A 20,971-nucleotide genomic window follows, 5' to 3' on the forward strand; every position below is an offset into this window, starting at 1 on the left:
TAGTGAAGTTTCCCGATTTCAAAGTTTTCCATCTTGATTGTATCGACTGTAAAGGTTTTACATGGAATTTTCTTCCATTTTGGCCACTTAAGTAACTTCAGAAAAGTAAGCATGCACACACGTGTACACACCCAAAGTGAGTGAATGCGTGATACATAAGAATCACGGACTGAAGATAATGGTTTTTGTTTAAACGTTGCTTTACCGCGTCAGTTGGTGTCTTCTTTGGAGAATCAGTGTGTTTTACTTCTCTCCTTAGAAAACTCTGACGGATATTACTGGGAAGCTTCAGAAGTGCACGCCACACTTCATTCACTGCATCAAGCCCAATAACTCAAAGCTGCCCGACACCTTCGACAGCTTCCACGTGTCTGCGCAGCTGCAGTACGCCGGGGTCCTGGAGATGGTGAAGAGCGTCCGCCACGGCTACCCTGTCCGCCTCTCCTTCTCCGATTTCCTGTCCAGGTAGGTTTTTCTCTCGCGTCCACCATCCCCAGAACTTGTGACGTTATTGTAAGTGGACCTTCTGATTGCTTTCCTGGCATTTCTTCTATTGTTCATAACCTTTTACCACGAGTAAACAAAATGCTCTCGGAAACCGTGAAATGCATTGACAGAGCTTATGTGAAAAGCTTTTAAATTTACTGAGGGCAGTCACTTGGAAACAATTTTCATAGTTCCTTAAATTTAGGTTCCCTTGGGTTTAAAGATTTATAAAACTGTTGCTTATAATATTGACTTAAAATTATAATTGAATATAAGAAGCTGTGTGTGGGATTATTTTCACCTTAAATGTATGAACAAAATATTTTTTTAGGTCAAGGGTTGGCACTCTTGGGCCAAATTTAGCGGATTATGTATTTTTTGTAAATAAAGTTTTATTGGAGCACAATGAGAATATCTTGTTTTTTTAGGCAGTCAAAACAATAAGAGCAGTGTGGGCAAAAAAGAAAGTATTTGGTAATCTTATATAAAAGCATGAAATTTAAAATGATATTGATATAAAGTAATATCAATATTATAAGCCCAAAATTTAACATTAATGGATAAAAGCTAGTTGTACAACAGCAGTATGGTGAAATCTATTTGGCAAACCATTTATCTAAAAGAAGAGAGTTTAAGACTTTGGTTGAGCAGCAGAACAGTTTGAGCCACTGGTATGAAGAAGCTGCTAAACTCAGACAGCCTATCAACCAAAAGACTTAAATCACCAAGTTGGAAATAGTCATAACAAAGGGTATAATATTTGATCTATGACTAAATTTAATTTTTATAACCTTTGTTTTTTCCAGAGGACAGAAATAGAAGTTGTTTATTGTGTATTTTAAATTTCCCAAAGACATAAATAAGAAACTAAACATTGTATGAGCCATTCATTGCTAAAGAAGTGATAGACTGTTCAGAAGGGGAAGATAAAATTCGCCACATTTAGGGATAAAGTATCTGGAGAATGAATATGTTTAACCTGAAGAATATATGGTGCAGATAGACGAGATGTTTGGTTTAAATGTAAAAGATGCTTATTCATGAGCGAAGAAACACGCTGTCTCCTATTTATAGGGAAGAACTGCAAAGTTGGGCAGTACACAGGGCTACATTGAGAATGAATATGTGCTGAATGTAAGAATTATTTGTGCTTTTGTTGGATGGGGACGGAGGTGTTACCATCACTGCTTATTCTACACTGAGAGGTGTCTGGTAGCTCTGGTCGACCTCTTTCTGTTCCCTCAATGGACATCTGTTTATAGTTCCCAGAAATGTTTGGTCTGATCATGAGTATATATTTCTCATGTGTAAGAATTTAAGTATTAAAAGTCAACCTTTCCACCCCTTTCAATCCAAGTCTTTGGATAAATGAGTTTGAGACCTGCCCACATACAAGTTTAAAGTAATAGATTCCCATATTACCCCAGACCTTCTGGATGACAGTCAGCAGAGAGTGGGGTCCAGGGACCCTTGGTTTATCTGATGGAGAAGGGTGTGGTTTTGTTATCTGCAGGCATCATATGACCTCAGAGGGTCCCCAGCCTTGATGAACTGTAGTTCACTCGGCAATATTGGCTCCCTTCTCATGCTGTGCTGAAAGCAGTGGTTCTCCAATGTTAGTGTCCGTGATAGGCTTGTTAAAATACAGATTTCTGGGCAGCAGCCCCAGCGTTCTAGATCAGTTGGTCTAGATGTGCTGTGCTGGTTTAGTCACTCATGTCTGACTCTTTGCGACCCTGTGGTCTGTAGCCCACCAGGATCCTCTGTTCAAGGGATTCTCCAGGCAAGAATATCAGAGTGGGTAGCCATTCCCTTTTCCAGGGAATCTTCCCAACCCTAGGATTGAACCGTGGTCTCCTGCACTGCAGGCCGATTCTTTACCATCTGAGCCACCAGGAAGTCTCAGGCATTTACTGATTTACTGGATTAAAACTTGCACATTTGTTGAGATTTCCAAGATCTGTGTACAGTTGAAGTTTCTGGAGCACTGTAAATGGATTCTGTTTTAGATATGAAATAGGATTAATCTCACTCCATAAACAATTTTTTAAAGCTCATTCAATGCATTCTCTGCTCTTCATTTTGTTAGAGTGTTTTAGACTCATGCAGTCAGAGAAAGTTGGCTTTAAAGTGTCCCTCAGAGTTTCTCTGGAATGATTTTTAATAGCTGCATGGATCTTCCTTATAGCTACTCCAGCAAGTGGTCACTTAAATTGTCCTATTTCCCCAGAAGAGAGTGGAGGACATGAGTCTGTGTGTGTATACAATATTATATGGCATAATATTAGAAAAATGTTTGAACTTTATTTTTGTCTCATTTGATATATATACATATATACTTTACCAAGACTTATCTCTATTAAAATAGTATTTGTAATGTTATCTTTTAAAATTAAGTACCCTTTTTCACATATATACATTTCTTACTTTATTCTGACTTCTAGACAGAGACTTTCTCTTATTCAGTCACAATGCCTGTGCATTTGCCTGTTTAGTCAATGTTTTCAGAGTGAAGCTGGCATTGGAGGTTAATAGTTGTTCAATTTAAAGTACTGTTTCTGCATAACAGAGAGCATAACTATACTATGTTTGCTTGGAAAATGATGCTTTTTGGTAAATCTCTGCATTTCTTAACTGACGCCTTACATAAAAGGAGATGTGAGTTTCAATTTATCATCCTTATTTATAATTGCGTATCAGTATAAATGGAATTGGACGTCCCTGGTGGCTCAGCTGGTAAAGAATCCGCCTGCAATGTGGGAGATGTGGGTTTGATCCCTGGGTTGGGAAGATCTCCTGGAGGAGGGCATGGCAACCCACTCCAGTGTTCTTGCCTGGAGAATCCCCATGGACAGAGGAGGCAGATAGGCTCTGGTCCATGGGGTCACAAAGAGTCAGACAGAACTGAGTGACTAAGCACACACATGAATGGAATTATTAATGTATTTCAGTGGAAATTTGTCACCATATCACTTGAATAAAGGACACCTGTCTGGAATATTATCACAAAAACACGACCCATAGAGAGATTCTCAGTTTCCAGACAACTTCAATAAAACACAATTCACATCAACAAGTAACATATTTATTCATAAAGCTCATTAGAACCTTGAAGTTCCCCCAGGCAGTCAAGCATTGTTGTATAAACAAAGCCTCAAGGTGCAAATTAATAGAAGTTTTTGGTTTCCAGAATATCATATAAAAATTTCTATGTAAAACATTTTCTATTCATATCACCTTGTCTCACATTGTTAGAGAATCAAAATCCATCAAACCAATTACTTTGTTTAGTTTACAAAGAGGAGTGTGGTTACTGGAAAAATACTGGGCAAAGAAAACCATGTCCAATTTTGAAACAAGCACCTATTCATTGGAACTGCATTTACTGCTTCTGAAACCCAACATGACAGTGAATGTGGATAATGGATATTCTGTGGAATCCAGAGGCGGACGTGATGGTATTTGCAAATGCGCTTCCTGATTTCTTGGCTTTAATAGCTGTCCATCATTCTGAGGCTTCCTAATCAAAAGTGGAGAATTGTGTTTGTGGAGAAATCCTATTTTGATTAAATGAGAAGCATGCTTGTCAAATTTTTCCCCCTAATAGCAGCAGTAGCTTCTGAGTGGGGTAATAAGGCAAGATACTGTCTCCATGGCAAAGACCTTACAAGTTTAGGTACAGGAGGAAGAAGGAACAGAGCAATAGACATAAATTATTAAGTGCAAATTGTGATACATCATTGGATCACCTACTGTGGACTGAATCGTTTCTACTTAATAGTCGTGTGTTAGATCCTAACCCCTGAGGTGACTGTATTTGGAGATGGTTCTGTGTGTGTGTGTGTGTGTGTGTGTGTGTGTGTGTGTGTGAGTTGCTTAGTCATGTCTGACTCTCTGCAACCCCAGAGACTGTAACCCACCAGGCCCCTCCGTACATGGGATTCTCCAGGCAAAAACACTGGAGTGGGTTGCCATTTCCTTCTCCGAAAGGAACTATGGAAAGAGAGAAAGTGAAGTTGGTCCATCATGTCAGACTCTTTGCGACCCCATGGACTGTAGCCTACCAGGCTCCTCCATCCATGGGATTTTCCAGGCAAGAGTACCGGAGTGGGGTGCCATTGCCTTCTCCAGGGAGATGGTGCTATGAGGAGGTAGCTAAGGTTAAATGAGGTCATGAGGGTGGCGCTCTGGACCAGCAGGGTTAGTGTCCATGTGGGAGGAATCACAGCGTGTCCTCCTGTGCTCGCTGAACGCGCAGTGGGAGGCAGCACGGGGTGGTGTAGCCGCTGAGCTGTGTCCCGCTCTGCGAGCCCATGAACTGTGGCCCTGCAGGCTGCTCTGTCCGCGGGGTTTCCCGGGCAAGGACACTGGAGTGGGCTCCCACTTCCTTCTCCTGGGGTCTCGCCCACTCGGGGATGGACCTGGGTCTCCTGCGCTTGCAGGCAGGTTCTTCCCTCCTGTGCCGCCAGGGAGGCCCAGCGGGACGGCCTCTGTCTGCTCGCCGGGAGGAGACCTCCGTGGAAACTGGACGAGCCCGCACCTTGGTCCTGTACGTCCAGCCTCCGGGCCTTGGAGAAGACACGCCTCTGCTGCTATAACCCTCCAGAGCTGTGGTCTCTTGAGCTGCCTGAGGCACCTGTGTTTGTGGGTACGTGTTTCTGTGGGGTCAGTAGGTAGCAAACCTGTCGCACTGAGGTTTGACTGAGAAGTTTCGGATTCCTTGTTTGTGTTTCCTGATCCCCTCGTGCTGATGGGAGGAAGTCAAGTTAACAAGTACATATCGTGGGCCTTCAGCAACTTGTGTCTCTGCTCACGTAATCACATTTCTACTGTTTTCTCTATTTACTCAGTGACATTTACTTGATATTTAAGATTCACTCAGGCATCCTCTTATTGAAAAATCATTTATAAAATCCCCAAATGGTCTGTGTCTCTAAGCTTCAAAAAGACCTTATGTATTATACTTACTATACATTCACTGGAAATATTCATTTATTATGTATATTTATGAGTAATATTTATGAATAATATTATATATAAATATTATTTGTTAATATTTACCAACTATTCACTGGAGCAGAGGTTAGCAGATGATCAGATTGGTTCTGGCCTGCCACCTATTTGTGTTATGATCTGAGATATAAGCATGTCTCTACAGTTTAAAATTGTCAAATGTTAAATGCTTGCTTACATAGTATCCTCATTTTTGCCTCTTGACATACAAAGATAAAATGTTTACTCTCTGGCCCTTTATAGAAAAAAACCGCTACCCTACCCTAGACCACAGGCTCCATGGATGAGGGCAGGCAACCTCCTGCATTGCAAGCGAATTCTTTACTGCCGAGCCACCAGGGGGCAGGTAAGAAGGAGTGGGGGTGTGTACACTTCTGGCTCAGTTAGCAGCTGCCCCAAAGCTTAGTGGCATAACATAGCAGTTTGTTATTTATCCCACTTCTGCGGGATAACTGGGCCTAGTGGGTCAATACTTGCTTGGGGTTTCTCCAGCCATTGTGGCCCTACAGTGGGAGAGGCTGGCCTCCGATGGATGACAAGACAGCTGCTTCATCCCTGTGCCTGGCTCCTGAATGTTCCTCCATGTGGTCTTTCTCCAGCAGAATAGTCTTGACTTCTTACCTTGGGGCTCAGTGTTCCCAGGGGCAAGAAAGGAAACCTGAACTTCTCTTACAAGCTGGGCTGGGAATTAGCACAGCATCACTTCCTCTCTATTTTACTGGTGAAAGAAGTTGCAGAGCAGCCAAGATATTTTTGTTAGGAAGCAGGTGATTGACAGTAGCCAACTTGGGACAAGCTACCACATCCCCTGGGGGGCTTCCCTGGTGGCTCAGTGGTAAAGAATCTGCCTGCAGTGCAGGAGAGGCCAGTTCGATCCCTGGGTCAGGAGGATCCCCTAGAGAAGGAAATGGCAACCCACTCCAGTAATCTTGCCTTGGAAATCCCATGGACAGAGGAGCCCGGCAAGCTATAGTTGATGGAGTCACAAAGGACCCAGACGTGACTTAGTGACTAAACAGCAGTGGCAACATCCTCTTACAGGGATAACATGCAAGTAACTGGAAATGATGCTGAGAGCTCTGCCTTTGTGCTCTGGTGCAAAGTCGAATCTCAGAGCCAGAATTTTAAGTGAAGGGGGAAAGAACAGCTTTGTTGCTTTGCAGAGCAAAGAAGGACGCAGTGGGCACATTGTGCCTCTCACAGACTGTGTATCCCAGCCACCCAGGGGGATTAGCTGAGGAGTTTTATCCAGTGGTTCAAGGGGCAGGGATGCTAATAAGGATCTGGATGTATGCAGGGCCTGCATTCCTTGAATGTGGTCTCAAGTGGTCTCTGATGCAAAGAAAGAGCTGACTCATTGGCCACCTGATGTGAAGAGCTGACTCACTGGAAAAGACCCTGATGCTGGGAAAGATTGAAGGCAGGAGGAGAAGGGAACGACAGAGGGTGAGATGCTTGGATGGCATCACGGACTCAATGAACATGAATTTGAGCAAACTCTGGGAGACAGTGAAGGACAGGGAAGCCTATCGTGCTGCAGTCCATGGGTTTGCAAAGAGTCGGACATGGCTTGGCAACTGAACAACGAACAGCGATGCTTATGACATTATAGGTAACATGGCTTTTTAATGGTCATCCAGGGGCATACCAGATTTTAGTCCTACGTATCTCTACTCTTCTCAGGGTGCTAGCCTTTTGAATGTTAATCTTTTTCCAGATGTAGAAGGGGCATCTTTGGGGATCTCGCTGTGGGTCTTGGGTGGCAGACTTGCAAGGGTCATGAACGTCATTTGTGTATGGACTTCTCTGTGGCTGGCAGGGGGGAGCAGGACAGTATCCCCCACACAGGGAGAGGTTGACTCTTTAATGAGGTGCCTTATTTGCTGAAGACAGAAGGGCTTGTCCAGTAAAAGCGCTGAGGGACTGGTATTATGCTTGGCAAGGTGAGGATGCGTGATCTCTGTTTTGAGATTGTTCCTGGATGAGATCCCTCGTAGAAATAGTCTGAGTCATTTAGCTTGTGTAAATGACACAGTTGTTGCTGGAAGGTCAGGCCGTGAAGGCACACAGCCATGATTTAAATTGGGTGTGTGGAGACGGATGAAAGGAGACGCTCGTCAGCTGATTGGGTTAAATGAATGGGCCAAGGCCGCCCCGCTGCGCAGAACTCACCAGCTACAGTCCGGGTTGAGATCGTCTGAAAGTCTTCCTTGTTCCTTGGAAGTGATGTCAGTTACTGTCAATACATCTTTAATAGAAATGAGAATTAATCTGTTTAGGAGCTGTTAAATATTCTAATTTAACTGGCAAAGGATATAGTTTCTTCAGGGATAATTTTGCCAAGTCTCAGTGTATTCTTTCTGCTAAAACCCTTCTGCAGGGTTGGCTGATTGTCTAAAGTTTAATGAGGTTGGGGGGGAATGAGGACCTGTTATTTTTCAATGAAATATAAAAACAGGAATGAGAAGTATAATAGATTCTCGAGGCCATTTCAGTTTAAATACAATTAGGTTTATCTTTATTGGGAATTTTTTCTACTGCTCAGTGGATTATGAATCATAAAATTCCCCTCTAATCTACTGGAGATCTGCAAATTTTTTCTATAAGGGGCCAAATAATGAGTATTGTAGGTTTACGGGCCACAAGATCACTGATGTAGCTACTCAGCTCTGCCTCGTGGCAGAAAGTAGCCACGAGGTAGCCACTGACACATAGACGGTGTGCCAATGAACACGAGAGGAGAGTTTATTCATCATGTGCATGACCCTTCCAAGCCTGCCAGCCAAGACCACAGTTAAACTTTGTCGGCTTTAACAGAAGGTGGGTGATTTTGACCCACAGGCATCTAACCCATCTAGATAACCCACTAGATAAATCTAGTCTTATCTTCTTTCTGATAGATTTGGGGGATGGTTTTCCATAGAAAAAGGTACAGGTTGTGAAAGGTGACTTTGATGTTTGCTGTTTTATCCCCAGTATCTGGCCATGATCCTAGTTGCTGCTCGAATAAGCTAGATGGTCTCCCGTGAAAGCATTAATTTACTCATTCCTTCACCACTCACTTCTTTGTCATCATTCATTCACTCTTCTTTCATTCAGGCGTTTTACTGACGCAGAACGCCCTTATGCCTTGGGTGGTTCCCGTCAGGAGTGCCTGGGGCGTCACCACTGGGTGTGGTTGGATCCCCACCGTGGGTGAAGCTCCAGACCTGCACGTTATACATGATTCTGTTCCTCACAATAACCTTTTCTGGGGTGACTGCTTTCACTGCACACCTGTTAGTTATGATATAACTAATAATCGTGAGAATTTTCCATTTGCCTTGGGTGAGAATGATCAGGACTGAGAGCAAGCTTGTCTCGTCGAATCCTCACAGCGTCCCCACGAGTTGCATTATCAGTCCCTGCCTGCCTTAGAGCTGAGAAAATGAGGTCCCAAGGAGTGTGATAGTGGTCCAAAGCCTCACATATCCCACCCGAGGATTTTTAACTCCTCCTCCGTAAGCCTTGGTGCTAATAGTCGCCATGTCCTCAAGGAGCTGCTCTTTCTACCTCTTTCTACTTTTCCCCGATGGTGTGCAGTCTCTTTAGCTACAGCCAGACCACAGGGATGCCCAAACAGCTCTATGATATTGGTGGGGGCAAAGAAACCCTGGAGAGTTCTAAAATCCAGCACTAGGCCCTCGACCCTGGATGGCCTTTGCTCGGTCTCCTGATGAACAATCCGGTTAACGTTGTGGAGTTTCCTGGACAGAAGTTACTTCTGTACTCACTAGGGATCTGGCAAATCTGCGTGGTGGTGACACTGCAGCAGGTGATGACCTCTGAAAAATCAGCTCAGGAAGAGTGAGAAAAACGACGCTTGAGAACAGAGAACTGCACGTTTTCCTTAAAAATCGTATGAAAATTGAAATCAAAGAGGCGTAACTTTCAAACAACATTGGAAACGATACCCAAAACTGACCAGTCTAAATGATTTAAAACCAAGATATAATTCCACTTAGTTAAGGCTTCCCAGGTGTCTCAGTGGTGAAGAATCAGACTACTAATGCAGGAGACAGAAGTTTGATCCCTGGGTTAGGAAGATCCCCTGGAGAAGGAAATGGCAATGCACTTCCATATTCTTGCCTGGAAAACCCCATCGACAGAGGAGCCTGGTGGGATATAGTACTTGGAGTCTCAAAAGATGCAGACAGGGCTTAGCAACTGAACAACAACAAGAAAGCATTCAGTATGAAGCAACCAAAATCAGGAAAACAGAACAGAAGTTATTTTCAAAGGGTGAATTCAATATATTGACAGTTATACTTTATTTTTAATAAAATTTTGGGAGTACATCAAAAAAATTCCATCCCAGAATTCTGAATCTTATTGATTATTTGATTTAACTGGGCTCCCTCATTTCCAGCCTACACTGATACAACTTAATATTATTAATTATAAGTTATGCCAGGTAAAGCATAAATGCAAAATGACTTTGCTTGCAGGGCCAAACCAGTCTTAAATAATTACCAAAGTTGCTTGTTTCACTCCTTATAAATTATATGATTCTCTTTATAGGAGAGCTATTAGGAGAGTTTTATAGGAGTACTATTGAATGAGACACAGATGATAGTTTTCATTCATAGTATCTAAATGAATCCACAAAGAAGCTCCAGTTATCAGTGGTTCATTTGAATGGACCTGATTCCTATCATTTTACTTATCCAGTTCTTGACCAAAATGAGAAGACAAAAATGATCAAAATATCACATTTCTTGCATAAAGTCTAGATTGAAGGACACTGCTTGGCATGAGAGGCAACAGTGTCTGCTAGTGGAACCCCAGAATTGGGCCAAATCACCCTCCTCCCCCAATTACAGACAATTTGGGCTTAGGTAGACCTTCCAATGACAGATGCTGCTCAGGTAAAGCATGGACCTTGCAGAAAAGAAGGAAAACAACTTTACTTCCAAGCAGCTCTCAAACAGCTGAGAATCCTGTCTTTCTTCGCATTAAAATTACCAGTTAGATTAGGTTCGTTGGTCACTTCACCTCCCTTCATGAATCGTGATGGATCAGAGAGTGACCCAGAGCATCACCCTGCCTCTGACTCTAAGGAAGCAACAGAGAAGAGGAAGTGTCCTCGGCCAGCCCCATGCCTTGGGTTGTGTTCTGACCACACATCTCATCCAGGAAGCCTACAGTAACAGGGGGACTGGCCCTGCTCCTGGGGGAACATCTGAGGCTTTCAGAATATTCTTTCCTTTGTCTTCACCCACTGCTTCCCTGTGTGTCTTTTTGGGACCACTGAGAAGCAATATAGATTTTGTACCCAAAGATTCCGAAGTGGCCCAACAGTGCATTACTTTAACTGATTTCAAGGCCACTCTGTTTTCAAGACTGTAATGCATTTTATCTCCCATCTCAAACCCCATTCTGACACATTGTGCAACAGAGCCCATCAGTGATTCTGCAATGAGAATAAGTGAAAATATTAAAACGAAAGAGTAATTCCAGTAATAAAATCCCAGTAGCCTAAATATTCCCAAGTGTTAGTTGATCAGTTGTATGTGACTTTTGGCAATCCCATGCACTTTAGCCCACCCGGCTCCTCTCTCCATGGAATTCTCCAGGCAAGAATACTGGACTGGGTGGCCATTTCCTTCTCCAGGGAATCTTCCCGACCCAGGGATGGAGCCCGGGACGCCTGCATAGCAGGCTGATTCTTTACCGTCTGAGCCACCAGGGAAGCAGTAATGTTCCCAGATTTGACTATAAATCTTCTTCCATTATTATGTTCCTGGTGAGAAAGTCCAAGGATTAATACATATTGCAAGTGAAAGTCCAGACATATTCAATCCCAAAGAAATTGAAATCCCAAATGTGATTATCTTGACTTTCTGAATTAAATGTCCAAGAATCCGTAGGCATAAGTGAACTGACTGTTTCTGAAGCATTCTTTCCATTTTTCTGACTTGGCTCAGACTTAACTAAAAAGGTTCCAGATGACTTGCTTGGAGCTGAGGGCCCTTCAGTGTAACATTCTGAGCAGTTAGTCATTGTATTAGTCTGTTTGGCTGCCGTAACAAAATACCGTAGTCTGGGCAGCTTAAACAATTGGCATTTGTTTTCTTACAGTTCTGGAGACTGGAAATCCAAGATCAAGGTGCCAGAGAGACAGAGAGAGACAGAAAAATTCTAACGCCTGTGGCTCAAAGGACACTAGTTCTTTTGAATTAGGGCGCCATCCTGACGAATTTATTTAACCTAAATTACCTCCTAAAGGGTCTGTAGGTAAATGCAGTCACATTGGGTATGAGGGTTTCAATATGTGAAGTTTCTTTGGGAGGACGGAGACAGAAACATTGAGTGCATGATAGTCATATTAATGACGTGACTAATTTAGACCTCATTTGTGGTATGTATCCCAGTGAGAGTCCAATGAGTAAATACTAAACGTAAGGTTATTGGGCATTAATGTCATATGCACAAAATTTAGAACTCTATCCCTAGTCTCTAAGCAGTATATTACAGAAAGAATTCTTCTAGAATCTAATATTTTGTTTTGCCAGTGATAAGAATTGTCATATGCATGTTGACCAAACCAGAGCAAGTTTAAGAGTGAAATAGGGCCACTGTTAATAATCTTGCCAGAAATTTAGGTATAAACCAGGACTATCCCTGGCAAACCAGGAAATAGGTCACCCAAACTCTCTTCCAGTTCAGTTCAGTTCAGTCGCTCGGTCGTGTCCGACTCTCTGTGACCCCATGAATCATGGCATGCCAGGCCTCCCTGTCCATCACCAACTCCCGGAGTTCACCCAAACCCATGTCCATCGAGTTGGTGATGCCATCCAACCATCTCATCCTCTGTCGTCTCCTTCTCCTCCTGCCCTCAGTCTTTCCCGGCATCAGGGTCTTTTCAAATGAATCAGCTCTTCACATCACGTAGCCAAAGTATTGGAGTTTCAGCTTCAGCATCAGTCCTTCCAATGAACACCCAGGACTGATTTCTTTTTTTTTTGCAATTTTTTCCTTCCACTTATTTTTATTAGTTGGAGGGTAATTACTCTACAATATTGTGTGGTTTTTGTCATACATTGACCTGAATCAGCCATGGATTTACATGTGTTCCCCATCCCGATCCCCCCTCCCACCTCCCTCTCCACCCGATCCCTCTGGGTCTTCCCAGTGCACCAGGCCCGAGCACTTGTCTCAAGCATCCAACCTGGGCTGGTGATCTGTTTCGCCCTAGACAATGGAACAGAATAGAAAGCCCAGAGATAAATCCACGAACCTATGTACACCTTATCTTCAACAAAGGAGACAAGAATATACAATGGAAAAAAGACAACCTCTTTAACAAGTGGTGCTGGGAAAACTGGTCAACCACTTGTAAAAGAATGAAACTAAAACACTTTCTAACACCATACGCAAAAATAAACTCAAAATGGTTTCTTTTAGGATGGACTGGTTGGATCTCCTTGCAGTCCAAGGGACTCTCAAGAGTCTTTCCCAACACCACAGTTCAAAAGCATCAATTCTTCGGTGCTCAGCTTTCTTTACGGTCCAACTCTCATAGCCATACATGACCACTGGAAAAACCATAGCCTTGACTAGATGGACCTTTGTTGGCAAAGGAATGTCTCTGCTTTTTAATACGCTATGTAGGTTGGTCATAACTTTCTTTCCAAGGAGTAAGCGTCTTAATTTTATGGCTGCAGTCACCATCTGCAGTGATTTTGGAGCCCAGAAAAATAAAGTCAGCCACTGTTTCCACTGTTTCCCCATCTATTTGCCATGAAGTGGTGGGACTGGATGCCATGATCTTAGTTTTCTGATTGTTGAACTTTAAGCCAACTTTTTCACTCTCCTCTTTCACTTTCATCAAGAGGCTCTTTAGTTCTTCTTCACTTTCTGCCATAAGGGTGGTGTCCCCTGCATATCTGAGGTTATTGATATTTCTCCTGGCAATCTTGATTCCAGCCTGTGCTTCCTCCAACCCAGCGTTTCTCATGATGTACTCTCTTATCTGGGTACCCTTGCATTTCGTGAGTCCTTAACCTCTGTCATTCCCAGTAGACTATAAGCCCTGTTACAGAAAGCCGTCTACTGTACGTACATAGTGGGGCTTCTCAGGGGGCTCAGCAGTAAAGAAGCCACCTGCTAATGCAAGAGATGCAGGTTTGATCCCTGGGTCAGAAAGATCCCTGGAGAAGGAAATGGCAAAAAGTCCATGGGGTCACAAAAGAGTTGGACATGACTTAAGGACTAAACAGCAGCAATGTACATATAATAGGGGGCTGATAAACATTTGTTCAATGAGCTAGGACATGAATGACCTTTCAGTTTCCTGTATCGTTTTATAACTGAGCTCTAAATGCTGTGTCCAACATGTGGTATTCATTAGTATCATTCAGTGCATCTATATTAGATGCATTCCTGTGCCAAACCAATTAAAACGTGTGGTGTCATCATGCCTAAACATTGCCTTTTTCCTGGCCATGCCACGCAACATGGGGATCTTAGCTTCCCAACCAGGGATCGAACCCACACCCCCTGCAGTGGACGTGTGGAGTCTCATCTGCTGACCCGCCACGGTGTGTGTGTGAGTGTGTGTGTGTGTCTGTGTGTTAGTTGTTCAGCTGTGTCTGACTCTCTGTGACCCCATGGACTGTAGCCAGCCAGGGTCCTCTGTCCATGGAATTTTCCAGGGAAGAATACTGGGGTGGGAAGCGATTCCCTTCTCCAGGGGATCTTCCCAACCCAGGGATCGAACTGCATTGCGGGCAGATTCTTTACCGAGGCACCAGGGAAGCTCCCAAACTGCCAGGGAGGTCCTTAAACATTCCCATTTTCAGGTAGCCATTTAAACTTTAGTATGAGATAAAGATCCCAGGCTTGCCTTTGTCACAGCTTAATATTATTCTCACTCCTCAAAAAACACTGAGTCCTTCTCTGAAATTTCTAGTCGTATTATAACTATACAACAATGCATGGGTTAGCATTCTATGTTGATTTTTAAAATGGCTTCATCTGATGGTTCTTTCTTGTTCTTTGAAATGCTTTGTTAACTGAAAGTACTCTATATAGTATTGTAAAGTGGAGGATCAATTTATGCGGTAAAAATACTTTTAGGAATAAAAACATCACAATAGACACTGGATTCATGATCTTTATTTGAGGGAGAAGCTATTATTAACTAAGAGTTAATTTATAGGTAGAGCTGACCCACTTACTAATATCTTCTCAGTATATTCACCTGAACCATTTCCTACATCATTGTGAGACCCTATTAGTTACAGCTGAAAATTTACTTTTGTGGCAAATTAATAAGTGAAATAAAGATTTCTGCATTTAGCCAAAATCAATTTTGGAAGGAGTAAAAGTAATTTGTTTTATTATTAGTAAATTCTTACTATTTTGTAATTCATGGTTTTAAAAGTATGGTGATGACAACTTTTTTAAACTAATATTCTTACAGATCTCTCTCCACTTATGACCAAAAAAATTCCAAAGTATTTCTGTACATAGTTCTCAGCTATTTTCTTCACAGTTGTCAAAAATGGGATAACTTATATTAGGAAAGAACTTCTAATGTATTCAAAGCAATGAAGTTTGCAGGAAAATGAATCATACAGAGTGACCTGAAAATTATCAATGCACACAGTGAGAGACTCAAGAAGAAATACTTTAATAGGAATGAAAGCGTTTCAACCACTGACAGATGGTTAGAGACGGGGCAACATGACTTTGTTCCAGCTCTGATCATCATGACACTACAAATCAGAGTCCCACTCAGGAACTAGCGCACCAAATGTGGCATTCAGCAAAATTACATCCTTTACTGTTTTTTAAAGAAATGCCTATTAGAGCTCTACAAAGCTGAGGGATAGAAGCAATCATTTATAGACTAGATTTAATAAAGCAATGGTTATTTACCAAGATAGTAAAACGAGCAGGTTATACCTGTACATTTCCCATGAGAGACTGACATACATACCATTTCTGCATTAACGTTTATAGGATTATCAGGAAGAAACGTATTAAAAGGAGTCATTCTCTGGGCTGTTTAAAAACCTACCTGTGTTGTCCTAGTGAAAAGTGTATGTGGAACAGATTTAGATGCAAGAAGATTTTATTTTTGAAAGAAATAAAAGATGACACAAACAGATGCAGTGATATATACCATGTTCTTGGATTGGAATAATCAATACTGTGAAAATGACTACACTACCACAGTAATCTACAGATTCAGTGCCATCCCTACCAAATTAACGGTATTTTTAACAGAATTAGAGCAAAAAATGTTACACTTTGTATGGAAACACGAAAGACCCCGAATAGCCAAAGCAGTCTTGAGAGAGAGATATGGAGCTGGAGGAATTAGCCTCCTGAACTTCAGGCTATGCTACAAAACTATATTAATCAAAGCAATATGGTCCCAGCCCCAAAACAGAAATACTGATCAATGGAACAGGATAGGACGTCCAGAGGTAAACCCACACACCTGTGGTCCCCTAGCCTCTGACAAAGGAGGCAAGACTATACAGCAGAGAAAAGGCAGCCTCTTCAGTGAGTGGTGCTGGGGAAACTGGGCAGCCGACACGCAAGGTAATCTGTTTTCTATGCCCAGTGCATCCCGTTATCAAGACCAGCATGGACACCATGAACATCTTCCCGCACTTAAACTGAACAGTTCACACAGTTCATTGTTATATTTTGATCCTTGACTCCAAATAAAGCAGACGCATTCTGATAACAGGACCTGCATTTCCTCCAGGGCCTAGGCCAGCATCTTTTTTTCATGGCAATTGATCGACAGTCTCATACAGCACCAGCTTCTGTGTCCTAGTTGTGTTTCTTGTTCTACAATGCAGGTTGGACCTCTTAGTGAGTACACTCCCTGGTGCGTGTTCACTGAGAATGGTTCATTTCTTCACACCATGCTATAACATACCTTAGAAATGCAATGTCCAAGGCATCTTTCCCCATCCCAATTCTTTAGTGTTGGAGTAGGAGAGATTTAGAATAAAGCAGTTTGATCTTCCCACTCTACCATAATATCTCCTTACAACATCATCTAGGTGTAACCTTAGTGACATATACCAGTTTCCTATCATAGATTTTGTCCCCAGCATCTAACCCAGGGAAAGACTAGATGATACAAGACTGATGATACAAGACTAGTGGCTACTACTTATGTTGTTGCTATTGAAGTAATTAATAAAGCATTCAAACCATCACTGGGAATTTTGCATGGAGTGTTCTGCCTCCTTCGGTTCAGTTCAGTTGCTCAGTCATGTCTGACTCTTTGCGACCCCATGGACTGCAGCATGCCAGGTTTCCCTGTCCGTTATCAACTCCCAGAGTTTGCTCAAACTCATGTCCATTGAGTCAGTGATGCCATCCAACCATCTCCTCCTCTGTCCTCCCCTTCTCCTCCTTCAGTCTTTCCCAGCATCAGGGTCTTTTCCAATGAGTCAGTTCTTCGCATCAGGTGGCCACAGTATTGGAGCTTCAGCTTCAGCATCAGTCCTTCCAGTGAATATTCAGGACTGATTTCCTTTAGAATAGACTGGTTGGATCTCCTTGCAGTCCAAAGGACTCTAGTCTCCTTCAGCCCCACAGTTCAAAAGCATCAATTCTTCCGTGCTCAGCTTTCCTTTTAGTCGAACTCTGACATTGATACATGACTACTGGCAAAACTATAGCTTTGACTAGATGGACCTTTGTTGACAAAGTAATGTCTCTGCTTTGCTGGCATATTGAGTGCAGCACTTTCACAGCATCATCTTTCAGGATTTGAAATAGCTCAACTGGAATTCCATCACCTCCACTAGCTTTGTTCGTAGTGATGCTTCCTAAGGCCCACTTGACTTCACATTCCAGGATGTCTGGGTCTAGGTGAGTGATCACACCATCGTGATTATCTGGGTCGTGAAGATCTTTTTTGTATTGTTCTTCTGTGTATTCTTGCCACCTGTTCTTACTGTCTTCTGCTTCTGTTAGGTCCATACCATTTCTGTCCTTTTTTGAGCCTATCTTTGCATGAAATGTTCCCTTGGTAAGTCTAATTTTCTTGAAGAGATCCCTAGTCTTTCCCATTCTATTGTTTTCCTCTATTTCTTTGCATTGATCACTGAGGAAGGCTTTGTTTCTTTGGCTTAAAAAAAAATTATGGATGGGTATCTTGGGGCCCCGGGGAGGAGATGAGATTGCCAGATAAGATACAGGATATCCAGTTAAATTTCAGATAAACAGCAAATGTTGAATCCATTTTCCTTGCTTTTTTTCCATCAAGAGGAGCTATTCCTCTGGTGTTTACTTAACATACAAACTAAATATCAGAAGAAGCGAGAATGTTGGTTTCTATTGTAAGCATCCAGAACAGATTTTTTGTTGTTTCTCTGAAGTCTTTTTATGAATGTGAATTTACTTATTTCTCAAAAATCTAACAGTTTTAATAAATGATGATTGGCATGTAATAAACAGCACCTGTTTTTTCAGTTTAAAAAAATGACAAGTTTTGACATAAACCTACATCTCAGAGGGCTTCCCTGATAGTTCAGATGGTAAAGAATCTGCTGACAATGCAGGAAACCTGAGTTTGATTCCTGGGTTGGGAAGATCCCCCGGAGAAGGGAATGGCTACCCACTCCAGTAAAGAATCCCCTGGACAGAGAATCCTGCCGGGCTAGAGTCCGCGGGGTTGCACAGAGTCAGACACGACTGAGTGAGACTCACTCTCTCACTTCCATTTCCCATCTCGGAAACCCTTTCACAAACCAACGCGGTGAATGTGCCCATTGGTCCCAAAAGATTCGTCCTGCCACTTTTGTAGCCTCACCTCCTTTCCCATCTCTGCTTCTTCAGCCCCGAACAAGCACCGATGCTTCTGTTCATTGTAGTTTCGTTTTCTAAGATATTTTGCAAACGGAACCATCAGTTGTGTGCTCTTTTCTTTAACCTGGCTCCTTCCGCTCACCATAATAATGTTGACATTTCGCCATGTAGTTGCGTGTTTTGCTGGGTTGTCTTCCTTTTGAATGTTCACTCGCCCGTTGGTCGGTATTTAGGTGTTTCCCAGCATTTGCTATTATAAGTAGAGCTGCCATGCACACTTATGTCCCAATCTTTGCGTGCATGTTTTCATTTTCGGGATGGACCTGGGGGTAGGAATATAGGAGTGGGATGACTCAGGCATATGGGTAGCATATGTTTAACTTTTAAAAAAATACCAAACTGTTTTCCAAAATGGTCGTACCATTTTGTATTGCCACCAGCAGGGTATGAAAGTTCTAGTTACTCACATCCTCTCCAACTCTTGGTGTGATCAGTCATGTCGTTTGTGACATTCTAACGAATATAAGCCAGTATCTCACTGAGTGTACTTTGCACTTCCCTAGTGACTAACCGTGTCAACTGCCTTCCCATGGGCGTGTTTGCTACCCATCCATCTTCTCTGATGAATTTTCTGTTCAGATGTCTTGCCTAATTTTGCTCTGTGCTCATTGATTTTTAGAGTTCTTTATAGATTCTGAAGACATGTATGTGTTAAGCATTTAATTAGCAAGCATTTCCTCCAAGATTGTATCCTGTCTTCTACGTCATGAAAAAGGTTGCATAGAATTGGTGTTAATTATTCTTTAAATGAAGTGAAGTGAAAGTTGCTCCATCTTGTCTGACTTTTTGCAACCCAATGGACTGTATAGTCCATGGAACTCTCCAGGCCACAGTACTGGAGTGGGTAGCCCATCCCTTCTCCAGCGGATCTTCCTGACCCAGGAATTGAACCAGAGTCTCCTGCATTACAGGCGGATTCTTTACCAACTGAGCTATCAGGGAAGCCCATTCTTTAAATATTTGGTAGAATTTACTAGATATACCATTTAAGTATGGAGATTTCTCATTTGGGAGAATTTAAGTATGAATTCAATTCATTTAATAGTTCTAGGGACATTCATGTTGCCTAGTTCATCTTGGTTGGATTTCAGTAATTTGTATTTTTAAGGAGTTGCACTGTTTAAATTGATAATTTTTTCTATTAGTATAAAGAATTGTTTGTGACATTCCCTCACTACACTTTTAATATCTACAAGGTCTGTGACAGTATTCTGATTAATATTTTTATCAGATGTTATGAATTTGACTTTTCAGGTGGTATTTTTTATTTCAATAAATATTCTTGCATTTTGTCTAAAAAGCAGTTAAGTCACTTGGAAAAGTTTGTTGTTTTGAGTTTTCTCTTACATGCTTTGTTAGTTAGAACCAAATCCGTGTGTAGTCTGGGCTAATTGTTTTACACTGCTGATGCAAAGCAACTGAGCTCTTTTTCTGGTGCCCGATGGATTGTGGAATTTTTCACCCTGGCTGATGGGAGGAGCCCTACACCCTTCCTCCCTTTGTTGGGGGGATGGTTTCCTCTCCTCCATTCGGGTGGCTCTTTCTCCGGGCATAGATGGTTTATTCCCTTGCATGTGGTGATTGCGCTTCTCCTCGAATCCTAGGCGGGCGGCTCTGGGGCTCTCTGGCATCTTCTCTGGTGTGGCTGTGTCTTCTCAGATTGTGAATTCCAGTTGCCTTGGCAGCCCTCGTCTCCCAGCGCCATCGCCTGCCTCAGGGAGAGCCTCCGCTGAGCTTGGGATTCCTCTTTTAACCACGGAACCCCTTTCCCATGCCATGCCGTAAGCTGGGGGCTCGCTGGCCCTCACCCATCTGTTTCCTGTCTCCCAGGGGCCACTGACCTTCCCTGTCGAGTGCCCGCCGTTTCACGTATGTTCTCCACTTTTAAATTGTTCGAGGAGGGAGAGTCAAACTGGCCCCTGTTCCTCCATCTTGACTGAAAGCAGACATTTATAAACTTATTTTTTTATATTGGTTTCCTACTAGATAGGAAGTTTCTCTATTAAATTGTCTCTGGGCTAGCTTGTGAGTACCCGTAATCTGTTCTTTCAACAGAAAACTTCCCAAAATGAACGCTATTATTTGAAGGCTTGTGTATTTTAAAGGTAGTTCTTGATAGTCTGGATAATGGTACGCTTTTCTCTTTTGATCTTCAAATTATGTATACCAGTTTTTCCTAAACATACTTGTATCTCTGAATAAAAATTAGCATAGAGCAGCTGGTATTTTATAAAATGATGCTAGACAAGAGTTTGGATAGGAAGTGGAGGCGAATACTATATTTGTTTGAATGTGCATGGGATTTTAATTAAGCTAAAATTAAGCACGTTAGAAATTGTCCAGGAAGCTGATGACTTTTTTCTTAGGCAATTCATGGGTTGGAAGCTTCTATGACCAAAATGGCCAGAAATGCATATTTATGTGTAGGGTCCTAAATAGACTTTTAAGCGTTCTGCCCCCCATCCCATGCTCCCCCCCAAAAAAAAACCTTTGACTCAAGAGAAAAGTTTCACCTGCTTTGCCCACAGTAGAATTTTATGAGTTCACAGGAAATTTCTCATTCTCTAATGGATGATCTACTAGC

General features: G+C 42.4%; 1 protein-coding gene across 1 annotated transcript in view; it reads left to right on the plus strand.

The window, feature by feature from the left end:
• The window catches only part of MYO16 (myosin XVI), a 372,035-nt gene that overhangs the window by 238,992 nt on the left and 112,072 nt on the right, over positions 1-20,971 (plus strand). Inside the window, exon 26 of the mRNA XM_065901993.1 lies at positions 260-465. Within this exon, the coding sequence (XP_065758065.1) occupies positions 260-465 (206 nt within the window). The remainder of the gene's footprint in view (positions 1-259; positions 466-20,971) is intronic.

The sequence above is a fragment of the Muntiacus reevesi genome, chromosome 11, assembly GCF_963930625.1.
Source record: "Muntiacus reevesi chromosome 11, mMunRee1.1, whole genome shotgun sequence".
Classification (NCBI taxonomy): Eukaryota; Metazoa; Chordata; class Mammalia; order Artiodactyla; family Cervidae; genus Muntiacus; species Muntiacus reevesi.